Source organism: Oncorhynchus kisutch, linkage group LG9 (genome assembly GCF_002021735.2).
Source record: "Oncorhynchus kisutch isolate 150728-3 linkage group LG9, Okis_V2, whole genome shotgun sequence".
Lineage (NCBI taxonomy): Eukaryota > Metazoa > Chordata > Actinopteri > Salmoniformes > Salmonidae > Oncorhynchus > Oncorhynchus kisutch.
In genome coordinates, this window is record NC_034182.2 from 45,739,332 (window position 1) to 45,763,528 (window position 24,197).

At 49.0% G+C, this 24,197-nt stretch overlaps 1 protein-coding gene across 1 annotated transcript; it reads left to right on the forward strand.

Moving 5' to 3' along the window:
• The first annotated feature begins 4,069 nt into the window (after window positions 1–4,069).
• LOC109884803 (motile sperm domain-containing protein 1) lies at window positions 4,070–22,647 on the forward strand. The gene is made up of 6 exons (XM_031832705.1): window positions 4,070–4,159; window positions 4,692–4,979; window positions 5,130–5,205; window positions 21,732–21,943; window positions 22,195–22,347; window positions 22,427–22,647. The coding sequence occupies exons 2-6, from the start codon at window positions 4,739–4,741 to the stop codon at window positions 22,453–22,455; spliced, it is 711 nt and encodes a 236-aa protein (XP_031688565.1). The 5' UTR covers window positions 4,070–4,159; window positions 4,692–4,738; the 3' UTR covers window positions 22,456–22,647.
• The last annotated feature ends 1,550 nt before the right edge of the window (window positions 22,648–24,197 follow it).

A 24,197-nucleotide genomic window follows, 5' to 3' on the forward strand; every position in this document is an offset into this window, starting at 1 on the left:
TTCTTAACTGACTTGCCTAGTTGAATAAAAGATCAATAAAAGTCGCTGAAAAAAAGAGCAATAGTCTACAGGCCAGAATGTTGAATACAATGCTATTTAAAAGTACTTTACCGGTTGTCTGTGCTGTTGGTCCTTGTTCCGGTAGATACATGGCTTGTAATTCCAGTGAGTATTTTCAATCATGTGATGCACAATTTGAAAACAATTGCCGAACGTAACCGAATTTTGTCACTAAAGGTCGGATTGATAAAGCTTCCCTGTCGATATTTTGTATCAGATTACCTCCGACATAGGGACCAAATTGGCGGACAACAGGTAAAGTATACTGAAATAAAGTTTATTAAACATTCAGACTTGTAATGGGACTGTTTGGGAAGCCTACATGTTAGAGACAGGTGTGTATTTCCTATGGGAATCGATTATTAGGCAAATCGTTCTTCTTGCAAAGCATGTACACGTTTAAATCAAACTATTATATTAACCTGACTAGCCACAATAATCGTATTGTTGTGTGCATGTAACTGTACTCAATGTAACCATATTGCCTTCCGACCCAAGTGCAGCTTAGTTTAAAGTATCTTCAGGCAATTGTGTGCATGTGATCGTTGAGTGAGGCTTGTAGTAACCCCGGTACCTACCCCGGTACCTACCCCGGTACCTACCCCCCCGGAGGTACCCCGGTACCTACCCCGGTACCTGCCCCGGTACCTGCCCCGGTATCTACCCCGGTGCCTACCCCGGTACCTACCCCCCCGGTACCTACCCCGGTACCTGCCCCGGTACCTGCCCCGGTATCTACCACGGTGCCTACCCCGGTACCTACCCCCCCGGTACCTACCCCCCCGGTACCTACCCCGGTACCTAACCCCCCGGTACCTACCCCCCGGTACCTACCCCTCCAGTACCTACCCCAGTACCTGCCCCGGTACCTACCCCGGTACCTACCCCGCCAAGCCTCCGAAGAGGAACTTGATAGTCTTTGGAGAGGTCATCGGTTTGGAAGATTCAGCCATTTTGTTTCTGTCGGTTACCGGTAACAGCACTGGTTCTGGCCTCACACGGAGCTACAGCTGCTGGTTGGTACTTTACCTCTGGCTGCGGAGCAAGGTGACACACGGGGGTGCGCACGCACGGAGACAGAGGAAGTGGGTGGTCTAATAAGGAACGTCGAGGGGTCTGCAGGGATTGAGCACACAGGATCACATCGACAGTGATTATTCGCAAAATGGGTCGCAGCATCATCTGGATATGTGTGCAACAAAAGTTTAACATTCACCTTCTGCTACCATTTATGTCAAACCGTAAAGCAAACAATTTGATACATACGTTCGATAAATACAATGTACGCACCACACGGAACGCACTGCTTCTGCAATGCAATGCTGCAAGGCAAACGCAGCGTTACATTGGAAATGAATGTAGTTATAGTGTTCAAAACGCAAAACAATGTCGGTGTTATCGAGGCATAGCTTCGTAGTTGAAAATATACTTTCATTCATTAAGGTATATTAGATCTGTCTCAACAATTGTATTGCTTATTCAAGTTGTTTCGAGAATGAATTATGTAACCGTAGACTACAAAACAGGTTAGAGGAGAGTTGTGTATCTTTACATCACTAGAATATCTTTGGTATATATTTTCCCTATGACTAACGTACATTTTTGTGAATTTTGAAAAAAACATAAATCGCAAAGGCTTCATAATTCATAAAGGTCATGTTAATTGACTGATATTATCATAGGACAAAATGTATACGATCTAATCCTGTGTTTATTTTCTATTTTATTTAATTAACCTTTATTTAACTAGGCAAGCCAGTTAAGAACACATTCTTATTTACAATGACGGCCTACCCCAGACGTCGCTGGGCCAATTGTGCACTGCCCTATGGGACTCCCAATCACGTCCGGATGTGTCTCTGGATTCGAACCAGGGACTGTAGTGACGCCTCTTGCTCTGAAATGCAGTGACTTAGACCGCTATATATAAACGGAGTCCATTTATATATCAATAAGATCAAACTTTTCCATAAAAAGTATTAAACCCAAATTCTGATTGGATGGTCTACTTGGGGATGGCCTATCAGATGAATTATTTATAGTAATGTTCAAGTCCCCTCCAATCAATAATAACGAATTGGGAAATTTAGATAACCAATGAAGTATATGTTTCTCTATAGATTCAAGCAACTCATCATTCTCATGTTTGGTGTTGTACCCGTAGAAGTTTACAGTAATGAGTGTAATGTCATTGTAACTGATCACAAGACAAATAAAGTGACCAAAGGGGTCACAGTCCGAGTGTAGAATATTACCACCAAAGGAATGTTTCATTGTAATGACCCCGGCGGAGAGATCAGAGCCATGGGAAAGACAAATATTGTTGCCCCACTGTGACCTCCAGAAGTTGGCATCAGCAGAAATTGAGTATGACTCTTGAAAAAAAAAAACATCTGTTCGAAGTTGTTTCGCAAATAAGAATAAGGCCTTGTGCTTCACATTGTTTCATAACCCCCTTTAAGAGAAACTATAGACAAAGACAACACCCTCTAGCATTAAGAGACACTATAGACAAAGACAACACCCTCTAGCTTTAAGAGACACTATAGACAAAGACAACACAACACCCTCTAGCTTTAAGAGAAACTATAGAAAAGACAACACCCTCTAGCTTTAAGAGACACTATAGACAAAGACAACACCCTCTAGCTTTAAGAGAAACTATAGACAAAGACAACACCCTCTAGCATTAAGAGAACTATAGACAGACAACACAACACCCTCTAGCTTTAAGACACTATAGACAAAGACAACACCCTCTAGCTTTAAGAGACACTATAGACAGACAACACAACACCCTCTAGCATTAAGAGACACTATAGACAAAGACAACACCCTCTAGCTTTAAGAGACACTATAGACAGACAACACAACACCCTCTAGCTTTAAGAGAAACTATAGACAAAGACAACACCCTCTAGCTTTAAGAGACACTATAGACAGACAACACAACACCCTCTAGCATTAAGAGACACTATAGACAAAGACAACACAACACCCTCTAGCATTAAGAGACACTATAGACAAAGACAACACCCTCTAGCTTTAAGAGAAACTATAGACAAAGACAACACCCTCTAGCATTAAGAGAAACTATAGACAAAGACAACACAACACCCTCTAGCATTAAGAGACACTATAGACAAAGACAACACCCTCTAGCATTAAGAGACACTATAGACAAAGACAACACAACACCCTCTAGCATTAAGAGACACTATAGACAAAGACAACACCCTCTAGCTTTAAGAGACACTATAGACAGACAACACAACACCCTCTAGCATTAAGAGACACTATAGACAAAGACAACACCCTCTAGCATTAAGAGACACTATAGACAAAGACTAAACAACAAAGATTATATAAACGTATAAACTGTAGGATGAGTCAAAAACGCAGGAGAGGTGAACGTAATCGATAAGGAACCGAGATCTGCACCATTTAAGTCAACCTGAAGTGAAAATAGCTCATATCATAAACTCTGAGCTAGTTGTTATCCGTTTTTTTAAATTTAACTCGACAGAAAATGATGTTCAAGACCAAACCAAGTGTTCTCAATAGTAAGAGAGAATAAAAACCCTCTTTAGTGTAATCAGGGACTATTCTGAGAAAGAAAAATAAATAAATATAAAATAATCATAAAAAATATAAAGGGGTACCTACTATTCTATATGAAAGATGATCATAAAAAACCAAGAGGTCAAAAAAAGGAAATATATAGATATACAATCCTAAGACGTTTGTCATTTGGAAATAGGTATTCATATGTAAATAGAACAATAACCGTTGTAAATTAAGTCAGAGCAGACCTGTATGCCGCTTTAAAACTGTATCTTAGTTACTGTAATGCAGTTACCCATACTTGAACTCTACGGCAGTCCGTCAGCGCATCACGCCTCTCCAGGCAAACCAATCAGTGGACAGGAAAGGCGGGCGTTGGCGCTGTCACTGCACAAAACGTAAACACGGAAAAACACTCAGATGGACACGAGAAATTACCAATGAAACGGCAGCATTGACTTAGTACGCTTCCTTCATTGGTGCATTTCAAAGGGCGGGTTTTGAAGTAGAACCTGCACAGAAAGATAGGAGAGAGGTACATTGGTGAACGATCTCTACTTTACTGTACTTGTGTATGTTTTAACCGTCTATACAGTAGTGATAATTACTATAACAGGTCAGGGTGTTTTTTTTGTTAGCCTATATATGGCATGTTTTGTGCGCAGAGATCTTCGTTAAAATCGCTATCTGCAGCCTGTTATTAACGTAACGTTACCTTATAGCTACAGACAGAAGTTTGGTTGTAGCGTTCGGGATAACTTGGTGAAGCCAGTCGGTGTGGATACATTGTTTTAATTAACTAGACACACAGATGGCAACCAAGTAACATTAGCTAACTGTGAGATGGAGGAATAACAGCACGATGAAGGAATAGATGCGGAAACGAAGTCCACATCCATCTGCAGGAATCACAAAGAGATGAGGAATAACGTTATCTGAAATAAAGCCCTGTTTTTAAACCTCTCAGACGAGTAACCTTATCTAAAATGAATACCAGATGAAATTACTGTAATTTTCAATAACCGAAAGCGATCTCTCCTCCTGCACCGTCTCCCCCTGGCCGACAGATGTCGCTGTTGTAACGTCACAGCCACTCCGTTTATGAGCCGTCGTCATGAAGCAGCAGCCAATGAAAGGGCAGGAGAGCGGGTCCAGGGGCGGGGCTGAGGTTGGGGTGGTAAAGCGGAAGGCTGAGAGAGATGACCCTGCCTTCCCATCTCCTCCCCCGTCTCCTCCCAGCCCTCTTCCTATCTTCCTGTTTCCATCTGAACTAGTGTTCTACTCTGATCAGAGGAGTTCCCACAGGAGAGTCCTGACTCTCTACAACCCTTACACCTTCACCATCAGATTCAAGAGTAAGAACCATACCTACCTCTGACCTCCAACCCCCTGACCTGTTGTGAACGTCTCTGTATTCTATGGTAGAGGCAGAGAGCAGCCTGAGAGCCAAGTCCTGCGTCGACCTTTAACTCCTGACCTCTAACCTCTGACATCTCTCTCTATAGTGTTGTGTACAGCCCCATCTCTGTATTCAGTGGTGGAGGCAGAGGGCAGTGTCAGAGCCAAGTCCTGTGTTGACCTGTGAGTATCATTAAGCATAATCCAAATACAACACACTGTATGTAGTGCTTATGACGGCTCTATAAAGCCTTTATAAGTTGTTATTGGCTTTATTTGGAATAGCAGAGAGTTGAAATGACGCCCTATTCCCTGGCCTTTATAGGGCAGTACTATTCCCTGGCCTTTATAGGGCAGTACTATTCCCTGGCCTTTATAGGGCAGTACTATTCCCTGGCCTTTATAGGGCAGTACTATTCCCTGGCCTTTATAGGGCAGTACTATTCCCTGGCCTTTATAGGGCAGTACTATTCCCTGGCCTTTATAGGGCAGTACTATTCCCTGGCCTTTATAGGGCAGTACTATTCCCTGGCCTTTATAGGGCAGTACTATTCCCTGGCCTTTATAGGGCAGTACTATTCCCTGGCCTTTATAGGGCAGTACTATTCCCTGGCCTTTATAGGGCAGTACTATTCCCTGGCCTTTATAGGGCAGTACTATTCCCTGGCCTTATAGGGCAGTACTATTCCCTGGCCTTTATAGGGCAGTACTATTCCCTGGCCTTTATAGGGCAGTACTATTCCCTGGCCTTTATAGGGCAGTACTATTCCCTGGCCTTTATAGGGCAGTACTGTTGACCAGGGCCTTTATAGGGCAGTACTGTTTACCAGGGCCTTTATAGTGCAGTACTGTTGACCAGGGCCTTTATAGTGCAGTACTATTCCCTGGCCTTTATAGGGCAGTACTGTTGACCAGGGCCTTTATAGGGCAGTACTGTTGACCAGGGCCTTTATAGTGCAGTACTGTTGACCAGGGCCTTTATAGTGCAGTACTGTTGACCAGGGCCTTTATAGGGCAGTACTGTTGACCAGGGCCTTTATAGTGCAGTACTGTTGACCAGGGCCTTTATAGGGCAGTACTGTTGACCAGGAACTTTATAGGGCAGTACTGTTGACCAGGGCCTTTGTAGTGCAGTACTGTTGACCAGGGCCTTTACAGGGCAGTACTGTTGACCAGGGCTTTTATAGGGCAGTACTGTTGACCAGGGCCTTTATAGGGCAGTACTGTTGACCAGGAACTTTATAGGGCAGTACTGTTGGCCAGGGCCTTTATAGGGCAGTACTGTTGACCAGGGCTTTTATAGGGCAGTACTGTTGACCAGGGCCTTTATAGGGCAGTACTGTTGACCAGGACCTTTATAGGGCAGTACTGTTGACCAGGGCCTTTATAGGGCAGTACTGTTGACCAGGGTTTTTATAGGGCAGTACTGTTGACCAGGGCCTTTATAGGGCAGTACTGTTGACCAGGGCTTTTTATAGGGCAGTACTGTTGACCAGGGCCTTTATAGGGCAGTACTGTTGACCAGGGCTTTTATAGGGCAGTACTGTGACCAGGGCCTTTATAGGGCAGTACTGTTGACCAGGGCTTTTATAGGGCAGTACTGTTGACCAGGGCCTTTATAGTGCAGTACTGTTGACCAGGGCCTTTATAGTGCAGTACTGTTGACCAGGGCCTTTATAGGGCAGTACTGTTTACCAGGGCCTTTATAGGGCAGTACTGTTGACCAGGGCCTTTATAGGGCAGTACTGTTGACCAGGGCCTTTATAGTGCAGTACTGTGACCAGGGCCTTTATAGGGCAGTACTGTTGACCAGGGTCTTATAGGGCAGTACTGTTGACCAGGGTCTTTGTAGTGCAGTACTGTTGACCAGGGCCTTATAGGGCAGTACTGTTGACCAGGGCCTTTGTAGGGCAGTACTGTTGACCAGGGCCTTTATAGGGCAGTACTGTTGACCAGGGCCTTTATAGTGCAGTACTGTTGACCAGGGCCTTTATAGTGCAGTACTGTTGACCAGGGCCTTTATAGGGCAGTACTGTTGACCAGGGCCTTTATAGTGCAGTACTGTTGACCAGGGCCTTTATAGGGCAGTACTGTTGACCAGGAACTTTATAGGGCAGTACTGTTGACCAGGGCCTTTGTAGTGCAGTACTGTTGACCAAGGGCCTTTACAAGGGCAGTACTGTTGACCAGGGCTTTTATAGGGCAGTACTGTTGACCAGGGCCTTTATAGGGCAGTACTGTTGACCAGGAACTTTATAGGGCAGTACTGTTGACCAGGGCCTTTATAGGGCAGTACTGTTGACCAGGGCCTTTATAGGGCAGTACTGTTGACCAGGGCCTTTACAGGGCAGTACTGTTGACCAGGGCCTTTACAGGGCAGTACTGTTGACCAGGGCCTTTACAGGGCAGTACTGTTGACCAGGGCCTACATAGGGCAGTACTGTTGACCAGGTCCTTTATAGGGCAGTACTGTTGACCAGGCCTTTATAGTGCAGTACTGTTGACCAGGGCCTTTATAGTGCAGTACTGTTGACCAGGGCCTTTATAGGGCAGTACTGTTGACCAGGGCCTTTATAGGGCAGGTACTGTTGACCAGGGCCTTTGTAGTGCAGTACTGTTGACCAGGGCCTTTGTAGTGCAGTACTGTTGACCAGGGACTTTATAGTGCAGTACTATTCCCTGGCCTTTATAGGGCAGTACTGTTGACCAGGGCCTTTATAGGGCAGTACTGTTGACCAGGGCCTTTATAGTGCAGTACTGTTGACCAGGGCCTTTATAGTGCAGTACTGTTGACCAGGGCCTTTATAGGGCAGTACTGTGACCAGGGCCTTTATAGTGCAGTACTGTTGACCAGGGCCTTTATAGGGCAGTACTGTTGACCAGGAACTTATAGGGCAGTACTGTTGACCAGGGCCTTTGTAGTGCAGTACTGTTGACCAGGGCCTTTACAGGGCAGTACTGTTGACCAGGGCTTTATAGGGCAGTACTGTTGACCAGGGCCTTTATAGGGCAGTACTTGTTGACCAGGAACTTTATAGGGCAGTACTGTTGGCCAGGGCCTTTATAGGGCAGTACTGTTGACCAGGGCTTTTATAGGGCAGTACTGTTGACCAGGGCTTTTATAGGGCAGTACTGTTGACCAGGACCTTTATAGGGCAGTACTGTTGACCAGGGCCTTTATAGGGCAGTACTGTTGACCAGGGTTTTTATAGGGCAGTACTGTTGACCAGGGCCTTTATAGGGCAGTACTGTTGACCAGGGCTTTTATAGGGCAGTACTGTTGACCAGGGCCTTTATAGGGCAGTACTGTTGACCAGGGCTTTATAGGGCAGTACTGTTGACCAGGGCCTTTATAGGGCAGTACTGTTGACCAGGGCTTTTATAGGGCAGTACTGTTGACCAGGGCCTTTATAGTGCAGTACTGTTGACCAGGGCCTTTATAGTGCAGTACTGTTGACCAGGGCCTTTATAGGGCAGTACTGTTTACCAGGGCCTTTATAGGGCAGTACTGTTGACCAGGGCCTTTATAGGGCAGTACTGTTGACCAGGGCCTTTATAGTGCAGTACTGTTGACCAGGGCCTTTATAGGGCAGTACTGTTGACCAGGGTCTTTATAGGGCAGTACTGTTGACCAGGGTCTTTGTAGTGCAGTACTGTTGACCAGGGCCTTTATAGGGCAGTACTGTTGACCAGGGCCTTTGTAGGGCAGTACTGTTGACCAGGGCCTTTGTAGTGCAGTACTGTTGACCAGGGCCTTTATAGTGCAGTACTGTTGACCAGGGCCTTTATAGTGCAGTACTGTTGACCAGGGACTTTGTACTGCAGTACTGTTGACCAGGGCCTTTATAGGGCAGTACTGTTGACCAGGGCCTTTGTAGTGCAGTACTGTTGACCAGGGCCTTTATAGGGCAGTACTGTTGACCAGGGCCTTTATAGGGCAGTACTGTTGACCAGGGCCTTTATAGGGCAGTACTGTTGACCAGGGCCTTTGTAGTGCAGTACTGTTGACCAGGGCCTTTGTAGTGCAGTACTGTTGACCAGGGCCTTTATAGGGCAGTACTGTTGACCAGGGCCTTTATAGGGCAGTACTGTTGACCAGGGCCTTTATAGGGCAGTACTGTTGACCAGGGCCTTTACAGGGCAGTACTGTTGACCAGGGCCTTTACAGGGCAGTACTGTTGACCAGGGCCTTTACAGGGCAGTACTGTTGACCAGGGCCTTTACAGGGCAGTACTGTTGACCAGGGCCTACATAGGGCAGTACTGTTGACCAGGTCCTTTATAGGGCAGTACTGTTGACCAGGGCCTTTATAGTGCAAGTACTGTTGACCAGGGCCTTATAGTGCAGTACTGTTGACCAGGGCCTTTATAGGGGCAGTACTGTTGACCAGGGCCTTTATAGGGCAGGTACTGTTGACCAGGGCCTTTGTAGTGCAGTACTGTTGACCAGGGCCTTTGTAGTGCAGTACTGTGACCAGGGACTTTATAGGGCAGATACTGTTGACCAGGGCCTTTATAGGGCAGGTACTGTTGACCAGGGCCTTTACAGGGCAGTACTGTTGACCAGGGCCTTTACAGGGCAGTACTGTTGACCAGGGCCTTTACAGGGCAGTACTGTTGACCAGGGGCCTACATAGGGCAGTACTGTTGACCAGGGCCTTTATAGGGCAGTACTGTTGACCAGGGCATTTATAGGGCAAGTACTGTTGACCAGGGGCCTTTATAGGGCAGTACTGTTGACCAGGGCCTTTATAGGGCAGTACTGTTGACCAGGGCCTTTATAGGGCAGTACTGTTGACCAGGGCCTTTATAGGGCAGTACTGTTGACCAGGGCATTTATAGGGCCAGTACTGGTGACCAGGGCCTTTATAGGGCAGTACTGTTGACCAGGGCCTTTATAGGGCAGTACTGTTGACCAGGGCCCTACATATGGCAGTACTGTTGACCAGGGCCTTTATAGGGCAGTACTGTTGACCTGGGACTTTATAGGGCAGTACTGTAACCAGGGCCTTTACAGGGCAGTACTGTTAACCAGGGTCTTTTGTAGTGCAGTACTGTTGACCAGGGCCTTTATAGGGCAGTACTGTTGACCAGGGCCTTTATAGGGCAGTACTGTTGACCAGGGCCTTTGTAGTGCAGTACTGTTGACCAGGGCCTTTATAGGGCAGTACTGTTGACCAGGGCCTTTATAGGGCAGTACTGTTGACCAGGGCCTTTATAGGGCAGTACTGTGACCAGGGCCTTTATAGGGCCAGTACTGTTGACCAGGGCCTTTATAGGCATAGTCGTACTGTTGACCAGGGCCCTTTATAGGGCAGTACTGTTGACCAGGGCCTTTACAGGGCCGAGTACTGTTGACCAGGGCCTTTACAGGGCAGTACTGTTGACCAGGGCTTTACAGGGTGCCAGTACTGTTGACCAGGGCCTTTATAGGGCAGTACTGTTGACCAGGGCCTTTATAGTGCAGTACTGTTGACCAGGGCCTTTATAGGGCAGTACTGTTGACCAGGGCCTTTATAGGGCAGTACTGTTGACCAGGGACTTTATAGTGCAGTACTGTTGACCAGGGACTTTATAGGGCAGTACTGTTGACCAGGGCATTTAGAGGGCAGTACTGTTGACCAGGGCCTTTATAGGGCAGTACTGTTGACCAGGGCCTTTATAGGGCAGTACTGTTGACCAGGGCCTTTATAGGGCAGTACTGTTGACCAGGGCCTTTATAGGGCAGTACTGTTGACCAGGGCCTTTATAGTGCAGTACTGTTGACCAGGGCATTTATAGGGCAGTACTGTTGACCAGGGCCTTTATAGGGCAGTACTGTTGACCAGGGCCTTTATAGGGCAGTACTGTTGACCAGGGCCTTTATAGGGCAGTACTGTTGACCAGGGCCTTTATAGGGCAGTACTGTTGACCAGGGCCTTTATAGGGCAGTACTGTTGACCAGGGCCTTTATAGGGCAGTACTGTTGACCAGGGCCTTTATAGGGCAGTACTGTTGACCAGGGCCTTTATAGTGCAGTACTGTTGACCAGGGCCTTTATAGGGCAGTACTGTTGACCAGGGCATTTATAGGGCAGTACTGTTGACCAGGGCCTTTATAGGGCAGTACTGTTGACCAGGGCCTTTATAGGGCAGTACTGTTGACCAGGGCCTTTATAGGGCAGTACTGTTGACCAGGGCCTTTATAGTGCAGTACTGTTGACCAGGGCCTTTATAGGGCAGTACTGTTGACCAGGGCCTTTATAGGGCAGTACTGTTGACCAGGGCCTTTGTAGTGCAGTACTGTTGACCAGGGCCTTTATAGTGCAGTACTGTTGACCAGGGACTTTATAGGGCAGTACTGTTGACCAGGGCCTTTATAGGGCAGTACTGTTGACCAGGGCCTTTATAGGGCAGTACTGTTGACCAGGGCCTTTATAGGGCAGTACTGTTGACCAGGGCCTTTACAGGGCAGTACTGTTGACCAGGGCCTTTACAGGGCAGTACTGTTGACCAGGGCCTTTATAGGGCAGTACTGTTGACCAGGGCCTTTATAGGGCAGTACTGTTGACCAGGGCCTTTATAGGGCAGTACTGTTGACCAGGGCCTTTATAGGGCAGTACTGTTGACCAGGGCCTTTATAGGGCAGTACTGTTGACCAGGGCCTTTATAGGGCAGTACTGTTGACCAGGGCCTTTATAGGGCAGTACTGTTGACCAGGGCCTTTATAGGGCAGTACTGTTGACCAGGGCCTTTATAGGGCAGTACTGTTGACCAGGGCCTTTATAGGGCAGTACTGTTGACCAGGGCCTTTATAGGGCAGTACTGTTGACCAGGGCCTTTGTAGTGCAGTACTGTTGACCAGGGCCTTTATAGGGCAGTACTGTTGACCAGGGCCTTTATAGGGCAGTACTGTTGACCAGGGCCTTTATAGGGCAGTACTGTTGACCAGGGCCTTTATAGGGCAGTACTGTTGACCAGGGCCTTTATAGGGCAGTACTGTTGACCAGGGCCTTTATAGGGCAGTACTGTTGACCAGGGCCTTTATAGGGCAGTACTGTTGACCAGGGCCTTTATAGGGCAGTACTGTTGACCAGGGCCTTTATAGGGCAGTACTGTTGACCAGGGCCTTTATAGGGCAGTACTGTTGACCAGGGCCTTTATAGGGCAGTACTGTTGACCAGGGCCTTTATAGGGCAGTACTGTTGACCAGGGCCTTTATAGGGCAGTACTGTTGACCAGGGCCTTTATAGGGCAGTACTGTTGACCAGGGCCTTTATAGGGCAGTACTGTTGACCAGGGCCTTTATAGGGCAGTACTGTTGACCAGGGCCTTTATAGGGCAGTACTGTTGACCAGGGCCTTTATAGGGCAGTACTGTTGACCAGGGCCTTTATAGGGCAGTACTGTTGACCAGGGCCTTTATAGGGCAGTACTGTTGACCAGGGCCTTTATAGGGCAGTACTGTTGACCAGGGCCTTTATAGGGCAGTACTGTTGACCAGGGACTTTATAGGGCAGTACTGTTGACCAGGGCCTTTACAGGGCAGTACTGTTGACCAGGGTCTTTGTAGTGCAGTACTGTTGACCAGGGCCTTTATAGGGCAGTACTGTTGACCAGGGCCTTTATAGGGCAGTACTGTTGACCAGGGCCTTTATAGTGCAGTACTGTTGACCAGGGCCTTTATAGGGCAGTACTGTTGACCAGGGCCTTTATAGGGCAGTACTGTTGACCAGGGCCTTTATAGGGCAGTACTGTTGACCAGGGCCTTTATAGGGCAGTACTGTTGACCAGGGCCTTTATAGGGCAGTACTGTTGACCAGGGCCTTTATAGGGCAGTACTGTTGACCAGGGCCTTTATAGGGCAGTACTGTTGACCAGGGCCTTTATAGGGCAGTACTGTTGACCAGGGCCTTTATAGGGCAGTACTGTTGACCAGGGCCTTTATAGGGCAGTACTGTTGACCAGGGCCTTTATAGGGCAGTACTGTTGACCAGGGCCTTTATAGGGCAGTACTGTTGACCAGGGCCTTTATAGGGCAGTACTGTTGACCAGGGCCTTTATAGGGCAGTACTGTTGACCAGGGCCTTTATAGGGCAGTACTGTTGACCAGGGCCTTTATAGGGCAGTACTGTTGACCAGGGCCTTTATAGGGCAGTACTGTTGACCAGGGCCTTTATAGGGCAGTACTGTTGACCAGGGCCTTTATAGGGCAGTACTGTTGACCAGGGCCTTTATAGTGCAGTACTGTTGACCAGGGCCTTTATAGGGCAGTACTGTTGACCAGGGCCTTTATAGGGCAGTACTGTTGACCAGGGCCTTTATAGGGCAGTACTGTTGACCAGGGCCTTTATAGGGCAGTACTGTTGACCAGGGCCTTTATAGGGCAGTACTGTTGACCAGGGCTTTATAGGGCAGTACTGTTGACCAGGGCTTTATAGGGCAGTACTGTTGACCAGGGCCTTTATAGGGCAGTACTGTTGACCAGGGCCTTTATAGGGCAGTACTGTTGACCAGGGCCTTTATAGGGCAGTACTGTTGACCAGGGCCTTTATAGGGCAGTACTGTTGACCAGGGCTTTTATAGGGCAGTACTGTTGACCAGGGCCTTTATAGGGCAGTACTGTTGACCAGGGCCTTTATAGGGCAGTACTGTTGACCAGGGCCTTTATAGGGCAGTACTGTTGACCAGGGCCTTTATAGGGCAGTACTGTTGACCAGGGCCTTTATAGGGCAGTACTGTTGACCAGGGCCTTTATAGGGCAGTACTGTTGACCAGGGCCTTTATAGGGCAGTACTGTTGACCAGGGCCTTTATAGGGCAGTACTGTTGACCAGGGCCTTTATAGGGCAGTACTGTTGACCAGGGCCTTTATAGGGCAGTACTGTTGACCAGGGCCTTTATAGGGCAGTACTGTTGACCAGGGTCTTTATAGGGCAGTACTGTTGACCAGGGCCTTTATAGGGCAGTACTGTTGACCAGGGCCTTTATAGGGCAGTACTGTTGACCAGGGCCTTTGTAGGGCAGTACTGTTGACCAGGGCCTTTATAGGGCAGTACTGTTGACCAGGGCCTTTATAGGGCAGTACTGTTGACCAGGGCCTTTATAGGGCAGTACTGTTGACCAGGGCCTTTATAGGGCAGTACTGTTGACCAGGGCCTTTATAGGGCAGTACTGTTGACCAGGGCCTTTATAGGGCAGTACTGTTGACCAGGGCCTTTATAGGGCAGTACTGTTGACCAGGGCCTTTATAGGGCAGTACTGTTGACCAGGGCCTTTATAGGGCAGTACTGTTGACCAGGGCCTTTATAGGGCAGTACTGTTGACCAGGGCCTTTATAGTGCAGTACTGTTGACCAGGGCCTTTATAGGGCAGTACTGTTGACCAGGGCCTTTATAGGGCAGTACTGTTGACCAGGGCCTTTATAGGGCAGTACTGTTGACCAGGGCCTTTATAGGGCAGTACTGTTGACCAGGGCCTTTACAGGGCAGTACTGTTGACCAGGGCCTTTATAGGGCAGTACTGTTGACCAGGGCCTTTATAGGGCAGTACTGTTGACCAGGGCCTTTATAGGGCAGTACTGTTGACCAGGGCCTTTATAGGGCAGTACTGTTGACCAGGGCCTTTATAGTGCAGTACTGTTGACCAGGGCCTTTATAGGGCAGTACTGTTGACCAGGGCCTTTATAGGGCAGTACTGTTGACCAGGGCCTTTATAGGGCAGTACTGTTGACCAGGGCCTTTATAGGGCAGTACTGTTGACCAGGGCCTTTATAGGGCAGTACTGTTGACCAGGGCCTTTATAGGGCAGTACTGTTGACCAGGGCCTTTATAGGGCAGTACTGTTGACCAGGGCCTTTATAGGGCAGTACTGTTGACCAGGGCCTTTATAGGGCAGTACTGTTGACCAGGGCCTTTATAGGGCAGTACTGTTGACCAGGGCCTTTATAGGGCAGTACTGTTGACCAGGGCCTTTATAGGGCAGTACTGTTGACCAGGGCCTTTATAGGGCAGTACTGTTGACCAGGGCCTTTATAGGGCAGTACTGTTGACCAGGGCCTTTATAGGGCAGTACTGTTGACCAGGGCCTTTATAGGGCAGTACTGTTGACCAGGGCCTTTATAGGGCAGTACTGTTGACCAGGGCCTTTATAGGGCAGTACTGTTGACCAGGGCCTTTATAGGGCAGTACTGTTGACCAGGGCCTTTATAGGGCAGTACTGTTGACCAGGGCCTTTATAGGGCAGTACTGTTGACCAGGGCCTTTATAGGGCAGTACTGTTGACCAGGGCCTTTATAGGGCAGTACTGTTGACCAGGGCCTTTACAGGGCAGTACTGTTGACCAGGGCCTTTGTAGGGCAGTACTGTTGACCAGGGCCTTTATAGGGCAGTACTGTTGACCAGGGCCTTTATAGGGCAGTACTGTTGACCAGGGCCTTTATAGGGCAGTACTGTTGACCAGGGCCTTTATAGGGCAGTACTGTTGACCAGGGCCTTTATAGGGCAGTACTGTTGACCAGGGCCTTTATAGGGCAGTACTGTTGACCAGGGCCTTTATAGGGCAGTACTGTTGACCAGGGCCTTTATAGGGCAGTACTGTTGACCAGGGCCTTTATAGGGCAGTACTGTTGACCAGGGCCTTTATAGGGCAGTACTGTTGACCAGGGCCTTTATAGGGCAGTACTGTTGACCAGGGCCTTTATAGGGCAGTACTGTTGACCAGGGCCTTTATAGGGCAGTACTGTTGACCAGGGCCTTTATAGGGCAGTACTGTTGACCAGGGCCTTTATAGGGCAGTACTGTTGACCAGGGCCTTTATAGGGCAGTACTGTTGACCAGGGCCTTTATAGGGCAGTACTGTTGACCAGGGCTTTATAGGGCAGTACTGTTGACCAGGGCCTTTATAGGGCAGTACTGTTGACCAGGGCCTTTATAGGGCAGTACTGTTGACCAGGGCCTTTATAGGGCAGTACTGTTGACCAGGGCCTTTATAGGGCAGTACTGTTGACCAGGGCCTTTATAGGGCAGTACTGTTGACCAGGGCCTTTATAGGGCAGTACTGTTGACCAGGGCCTTTATAGGGCAGTACTGTTGACCAGGGCCTTTATAGGGCAGTACTGTTGACCAGGGCCTTTATAGGGCAGTACTGTTGACCAGGGCCTTTATAGGGCAGTACTGTTGACCAGGGCCTTTATAGGGCAGTACTGTTGACCAGGGCCTTTATAGGGCAGTACTGTTGACCAGGGCCTTTATAGGGCAGTACTGTTGACCAGGGCCTTTATAGGGCAGTACTGTTGACCAGGGCCTTTATAGTGCAGTACTGTTGACCAGGGATTTATAGGGCAGTACTGTTGACCAGGGCATTTATAGGGCAGTACTGTTGACCAGGGCCTTTATAGGGCAGTACTGTTGACCAGGGCCTTTATAGGGCAGTACTGTTGACCAGGGCCTTTATAGGGCAGTACTGTTGACCAGGGCCTTTATAGTGCAGTACTGTTGACCAGGGCCTTTATAGGGCAGTACTGTTGACCAGGGCCTTTATAGGGCAGTACTGTTGACCAGGGCCTTTATAGGGCAGTACTGTTGACCAGGGCCTTTATAGGGCAGTACTGTTGACCAGGGCCTTTATAGGGCAGTACTGTTGACCAGGGCCTTTATAGGGCAGTACTGTTGACCAGGGCCTTTATAGGGCAGTACTGTTGACCAGGGCCTTTATAGGGCAGTACTGTTGACCAGGGCCTTTATAGGGCAGTACTGTTGACCAGGGCCTTTATAGGGCAGTACTGTTGACCAGGGCCTTTATAGGGCAGTACTGTTGACCAGGGCCTTTATAGGGCAGTACTGTTGACCAGGGCCTTTATAGGGCAGTACTGTTGACCAGGGCCTTTATAGGGCAGTACTGTTGACCAGGGCCTTTATAGGGCAGTACTGTTGACCAGGGCCTTTATAGGGCAGTACTGTTGACCAGGGCCTTTATAGTGCAGTACTGTTGACCAGGGCCTTTATAGGGCAGTACTGTTGACCAGGGCCTTTATAGGGCAGTACTGTTGACCAGGGCCTTTATAGGGCAGTACTGTTGACCAGGGCCTTTATAGGGCAGTACTGTTGACCAGGGCCTTTATAGGGCAGTACTGTTGACCAGGGCCTTTATAGGGCAGTACTGTTGACCAGGGCCTTTATAGGGCAGTACTGTTGACCAGGGCCTTTATAGGGCAGTACTGTTGACCAGGGCCTTTATAGGGCAGTACTGTTGACCAGGGCCTTTATAGGGCAGTACTGTTGACCAGGGCCTTTACAGGGCAGTACTGTTGACCAGGGCCTTTATAGGGCAGTACTGTTGACCAGGGCCTTTATAGGGCAGTACTGTTGACCAGGGCCTTTATAGGGCAGTACTGTTGACCAGGGCCTTTATAGGGCAGTACTGTTGACCAGGGCCTTTATAGGGCAGTACTGTTGACCAGGGCCTTTATAGGGCAGTACTGTTGACCAGGGCCTTTATAGGGCAGTACTGTTGACCAGGGCCTTTATAGGGCAGTACTGTTGACCAGGGCCTTTATAGGGCAGTACTGTTGACCAGGGCCTTTATAGGGCAGTACTGTTGACCAGGGCCTTTATAGGGCAGTACTGTTGACCAGGGCCTTTATAGGGCAGTACTGTTGACCAGGGCCTTTATAGGGCAGTACTGTTGACCAGGGCCTTTATAGGGCAGTACTGTTGACCAGGGCCTTTATAGGGCAGTACTGTTGACCAGGGCCTTTATAGGGCAGTACTGTTGACCAGGGCCTTTATAGGGCAGTACTGTTGACCAGGGCCTTTATAGGGCAGTACTGTTGACCAGGGCCTTTATAGGGCAGTACTGTTGACCAGGGCCTTTATAGGGCAGTACTGTTGACCAGGGCCTTTATAGGGCAGTACTGTTGACCAGGGCCTTTATAGGGCAGTACTGTTGACCAGGGCCTTTATAGGGCAGTACTGTTGACCAGGGCCTTTATAGGGCAGTACTGTTGACCAGGGCCTTTATAGGGCAGTACTGTTGACCAGGGCCTTTATAGGGCAGTACTGTTGACCAGGGCCTTTATAGGGCAGTACTGTTGACCAGGGCCTTTATAGGGCAGTACTGTTGACCAGGGCCTTTATAGGGCAGTACTGTTGACCAGGGCCTTTATAGTGCAGTACTGTTGACCAGGGCATTTATAGGGCAGTACTGGTGACCAGGGCCTTTATAGGGCAGTACTGTTGACCAGGGGCCCTTTATAGGGCAGTACTGTTGACCAGGGCCTACATAGGGCCAGTACTGTTGACTAGGGCCTTTATAGGCAGTACTGTTGACCTGGGACTTTATAGGGCAGTACTGTTAACCAGGGCCTTTACAGGGCAGTACTGTTAACCAGGGTCTTTGTAGTGCAGTACTGTTGACCAGGCCTTTATAGGGCAGTACTGTTGACCAGGGCCTTATTAGGGCAGTACTGTTGACCAGGGCCTTTGTAGTGCAGTACTGTTGACCAGGGCCTTTATAGGGCAGTACTGTTGACCAGGGCCTTTATAGGGCAGTACTGTTTGACCAGGGCCTTTATTAGGGCAGTACTGTTGACCAGGGCCTTTATAGGGCAGTACGTTGAACCAGGGCCTTTATAGGGCAGTACTGTTGACCAGGGGCCTTTAGAGGGCAGTACTGTTGACAGGCCTTTATAGGGCAGTACTGTTGACCAGGGCCTTTATAGGGCAGTACTGTTGACCAGGGCCTTTATTAGGGGCAGTACTGTTGACCAGGGCCTTTATAGGGAGTTACTGTTGACCAGGCCTTTACAGGGCAGGTAACTGTTGACCCAGGGCCTTTACAGGGCAGTACTGTTGACCAGGGGCCTTTATAGGGCAGTACTGTTGACCAGGGCCTTTATAGTGCAGTACTGTTGACCAGGGCCTTTATAGGGCAGTACTGTTGACCAGGGACTTTATAGGGCAGTACTGTTGACCAGGACATTTAGAGGGCAGTACTGTTGACCAGGGCCTTTATAGGGCAGTACTGTTGACCAGGGCCTTTATAGGGCAGTGCTGTTGACCAGGGCCTTTATAGGGCAGTACTGTTGACCAGGGCCTTTATAGGGCAGTACTGTTGACCAGGGCCTTTATAGGGCAGTACTGTTGACCAGGGCCTTTATAGGGCAGTACTGTTGACCAGGGCCTACATAGGGCAGTACTGTTGACCAGGGCCTTTATAGGGCAGTACTGTTGACCAGGGCCTACATAGGGCAGTACTGTTGACCAGGGCCTTTATAGGGCAGTACTGTTAACCAGGGCCTTTATAGGGCAGTACTGTTGACCAGGGCCTTTATATGGCAGTACTGTTGACCAGGGCCTTTATAGGGCAGTACTGTTGACCAGGGCCTTTATAGGGCAGTACTGTTGACCAGGGCCTTTATAGTGCAGTACTGTTGACCAGGGCCTTTATAGGGCAGTACTGTTGACCAGGGCCTTTATAGGGCAGTACTGTTGACCAGGGCCTTTATAGGGCAGTACTGTTGACCAGGGCCTTTATAGGGCAGTACTGTTGACCAGGGCCTTTATAGGGCAGTACTGTTGACCAGGGCCTTTATAGGGCAGTACTGTTGACCAGGGCCTTTATAGGGCAGTACTGTTGACCAGGGCCTTTATAGGGCAGTACTGTTGACCAGGGCCTTATAGGGCAGTACTGTTGACCAGGGCCTTTATAGGGCAGTACTGTTGACCAGGGCCTTTATAGTGCAGTACTGTTGACCAGGGGATTTATAGGGCAGTACTGGTGACCAGGGCCTTTATAGGGCAGTACTGTTGACCAGGGCCTTTATAGGGCAGTACTGTTGACCAGGGCCTACATAGGGCAGTACTGTTGACTAGGGCCTTTATAGGGCAGTACTGTTGACCTGGGACTTTATAGGGCAGTACTGTTAACCAGGGCCTTTACAGGGCAGTACTGTTAACCAGGGTCTTTGTAGTGCAGTACTGTTGACCAGGGCCTTTATAGGGCAGTACTGTTGACCAGGGCCATTTATAGGGCAGTACTGTTGACCAGGGCCTTTGTAGTGCAGTACTGTTGACCAGGGCCTTTATAGGGCAGTACTGTTGACCAGGGCCTTTATAGGGCAGTACTGTTGACCAGGGCCTTTATAGGGCAGTACTGTTGACCATGGCCTTTATAGGGCAGTACTGTTGACCAGGGCCTTTATAGGGCAGTACTGTTGACCAGGGCCTTTATAGGGCAGTACTGTTGACCAGGGCCTTTATAGGGCAGTACTGTTGACCAGGGCCTTTATAGGGCAGTACTGTTGACCAGGGCCTTTATAGGGCAGTACTGTTGACCAGGGTATTTATAGGGCAGTACTGGTGACCAGGGCCTTTATAGGGCAGTACTGTTGACCAGGGCCTACATAGGGCAGTACTGTTGACCAGGGGCCTTTATAGGCAGTACTGTTAACCAGGGCCTTTATAGGGCAGTACGTTGACCAGGGCCTTTATAGGGCAGTACTGTTGACCAGGGCCTTTATAGGGCAGTACTGTTGACCAGGGCCTTTATAGGGCAGTACTGTTGACCAGGGCCTTTATAGTGCAGTACTGTTGACCAGGGCCTTTATAGGGCAGTACTGTTGACCAGGGCCTTTATAGGGCAGTACTGTTGACCAGGGCCTTTATAGGGCAGTACTGTTGACCAGGGCCTTTATAGGGGCAGTACTGTTGACCAGGGCCTTTGTAGGGCAGTACTGTTGACCAGGGCCTTTATAGGGCAGTATGTTGACCAGGGCCTTTAAAGGGCAGTACTGTTGACCAGGGCCTTTATAGGGCAGTACTGTTGACCAGGGCCTTTATAGGACAGTACTGTTGACCAGGGCCATTATAGGGCGGTACTGTTAACCAGGGCCTTTGTAGTGCAGTACTGTTGACCAGGGCCTTTATAGTGCAGTACTGTTAACCAGGGCCTTTATAGGACAGTACTGTTGACCAGGGCCTTTATAGGGCAGTACTGTTAACCAGGGCCTTTGTAGGGCAGTACTGTTGACCAGGGCCTTTGTAGGGCAGTACTGTTGACCAGGGCCTTTATAGGGCAGTACTGTTGACCAGGGCCTTTATAGGGCAGTACTGTTGACCAGGGCCTTTATAGTGCAATACTGTTGACCAGGGCCTTTATAGGGCAGTACTGTTGACCAGGGCCTTTATAGGGCAGTACTGTTGACCAGGGCCTTTATAGGCAGTACTGTTGACCAGGCCTTTATAGGGCAGTACTGTCGACCAGGGCCTTTATAGGGCAGTACTTGGACCAGGGCCTTTATAGGGCAGTACTGTTGACCAGGGCCTTTATAGGGCAGTACTGTTGACCAGGGCCTTTATAGGGCAGTACTGTTGACCAGGGCCTTTATAGGGCAGTACTGTTGACCAGGGCCTTTATAGGGCAGTACTGTTGACCAGGGCCTTTATAGGGCAGTACTGTTGACCAGGGCCTTTATAGGGCAGGTACTGTTGACCAGGGCCTTTATAGGGCAGTACTGTTGACCAGGGCCTTTATAGGGCAGTACTGTTGACCAGGGCCTTTATAGGGCAGTACTGTTGACCAGGGCCTTTATAGGGCAGTACTGTTGACCAGGGCCTTTATAGGGCAGTACTGTTGACCAGGGAATGTAGGGCTCTAAAAGGAAATAAGGTGCCATTTTGGACACAACCTGAGGACTTCCTGTCTTCTGACCTGACTTCCTCTTTCTCCCCACAGAGTGGTGCGTCACCAAGATGTGTCCCCCCGACACTGGGGAAGGAGAGATCGTTTCCGCCTGGAGGTGTCGGGGGGAGGGCAGGGGGCGAATCGGGAGGTGTGGGCTGAGCTCAGGGGAGGAGAGGCCACTGCCCAGAATCGACCCACTAGCCCCCCGAGACTCCTCCCTCCCTCTCTCACTCCTCTACCTTACTTCACATTGCCCCAGAAAGGTGAGTCACTTAGTTAGCCCTCCATACAGGGGGAGAGAGGACACCCCCAGCATAGACCCACTGACTCCCCCCTCCCTCACCCTGTCTCTCAACCTCTACCTACATACTCCTCCGTTAGATCTACATGCACCCTGACGAGATTTCTCCTTCCTGAGGAAATGGTCACATCTCAGTCAACATGTATCATCTCTCTCCCGTTATAGAAACAGTTACATCTCAGTCAACATGTATCATCTCTCTCCCCCCTCTAGTTCGGAGACTGTCCCAGTTTGCAGTGTCGGTGGTGATGGGTGTGGTGTGTGTTGCTTTCTTAATGCTCCCCCTCCACTCTGAGCCCAACAACTTGGTTCCTAGCTATGCCCATGTGACTGTCACACAGAAATTGGTGTGCGCCTACACACTGGGTAAGACATCTGTGCGTGTATGTGCGTGTGTGTGTGCGCGCGTGTGCGTGTGTGTAACTCTTATTTATTTGTCTCTAAGGTCTGCTCACCATGGTGTTTCTACGGTAACCAGAAGAGGAGATGATGTTTCCATGGAGATTCAGACCAAGATCCCCCCCCCCCCCTGTTCATTCCCCAGACCAATCTGGTGTGTTCTAGGGACCAACAGGGCTGATATGTTCTAGGGACCAACAGGGCTGATATGTTCTAGGGACCAACAGGGCTGATATGTTCTAGGGGCCAACAGGGCTGATATGTTCTAGGGACCAACAGGGCTGATATGTTCTAGGGACCAACAGGGCTGATATGTTCTTGGGACCAACAGGGCTGATATGTTCTAGCGTCCAACAGGGCTGATATGTTCTAGCGTCCAACAGGGCTGATATGTTCTAGCGTCCAACAGGGCTGATATGTTCTAGGGACCAACAGGGCTGATATGTTCTTGGACCAACAGGGCTGATATGTTCTAGGGATCAACAGGGCTGATATGTTCTAGGGACCAACAGGGCTGATATGTTCTAGGGGTCAACAGGGCTGATATGTTCTAGGGACCAACAGGGCTGATATGTTCTAGGGGCCAACAGGGCTGATATGTTCTAGGGACCAACAGGGCTGATATGTTCTAGGGGCCAACAGGGCTGATATGTTCTAGGACCAACAGGGCTGATATGTTCTTGGGACCAACAGGGCTGATATGTTCTAGCGTCCAACAGGGCTGATATGTTCTAGCGTCCAACAGGGCTGATATGTTCTTGGGACCAACAGGGCTGATATGTTCTTGGGACCAACAGGGCTGATATGTTCTAGGGATCAACAGGGCTGATATGTTCTAGGGACCAACAGGGGCTGATATGTTCTAGGGACCAACAGGGCTGATATGTTCTAGGGACCAACAGGGCTGATATGTTCTAGGGACCAACAGGGCTGATATGTTCTAGGGGCCAACAGGGCTGATATGTTCTAGGGGTCAACAGGGCTGATATGTTCTAGGGGTCAACAGGGCTGATATGTTCTAGGGACCAACAGGGCTGATATGTTCTAGGGACCAACAGGGCTGATATGTTCTAGGGACCAACAGGGCTGATATGTTCTAGGGACCAACAGGGCTGATATGTTCTAGGGACCAACAGGGCTGATATGTTCTAGGGACCAACAGGGCTGATATGTTCTAGGGACCAACAGGGCTGATATGTTCTAGGGACCAACAGGGCTGATATGTTCTAGGGACCAACAGGGCTGATATGTTCTAGGGACCAACAGGGCTGATATGTTCTAGGGACCAACAGGGCTGATATGTCTTGGGACCAACAGGCTGATATGTTCTAGGGACCAACAGGGCTGATATGTTCTAGGGACCAACAGGGCTGATATGTTCTAGGGACCAACAGGGCTGATATGTTCTAGGGACCAACAGGGCTGATATGTTCTAGGGACCAACAGGGCTGATATGTTCTAGGGACCAACAGGGCTGATATGTGAAACTGCATGTAAAGCATACATATAAACAAGTGTAAACAAACCAACATGTACTGTAAACAAACATACGTGTACACTGACATACATACATGTAAACAACCAACATGTACTGTAAACAAACATATGTGTACACTAACATACATGTAAACAAACCAACATGTACTGTAAACAAACATATGTGTACACTGACATACATACATGTAAACAAACCAACATGTACTGTAAACAAACATACGTGTACACTAACATACATGTAAACAAACATACGTGTACACTGACATACATACAGTCCATTCAGAAAGTATTCAGACCCCTTGACTTTTCCCCCATTTTGT

Excerpts from the sequence above, each read along its gene's own strand:
- LOC109884803 (XM_031832705.1), top strand. The coding sequence starts at position 4,739 with ATGAAGCAGCAGCCAATGAAAGGGCAGGAGAGCGGGTCCAGGGGCGGG. Across the intron at positions 5,206-21,731 it reads GCCAAGTCCTGTGTTGACCT|AGTGGTGCGTCACCAAGATG; the intron begins GTGAGTATCATT and ends TTCTCCCCACAG. Across the intron at positions 21,944-22,194 it reads CTTCACATTGCCCCAGAAAG|TTCGGAGACTGTCCCAGTTT; the intron begins GTGAGTCACTTA and ends TCCCCCCTCTAG.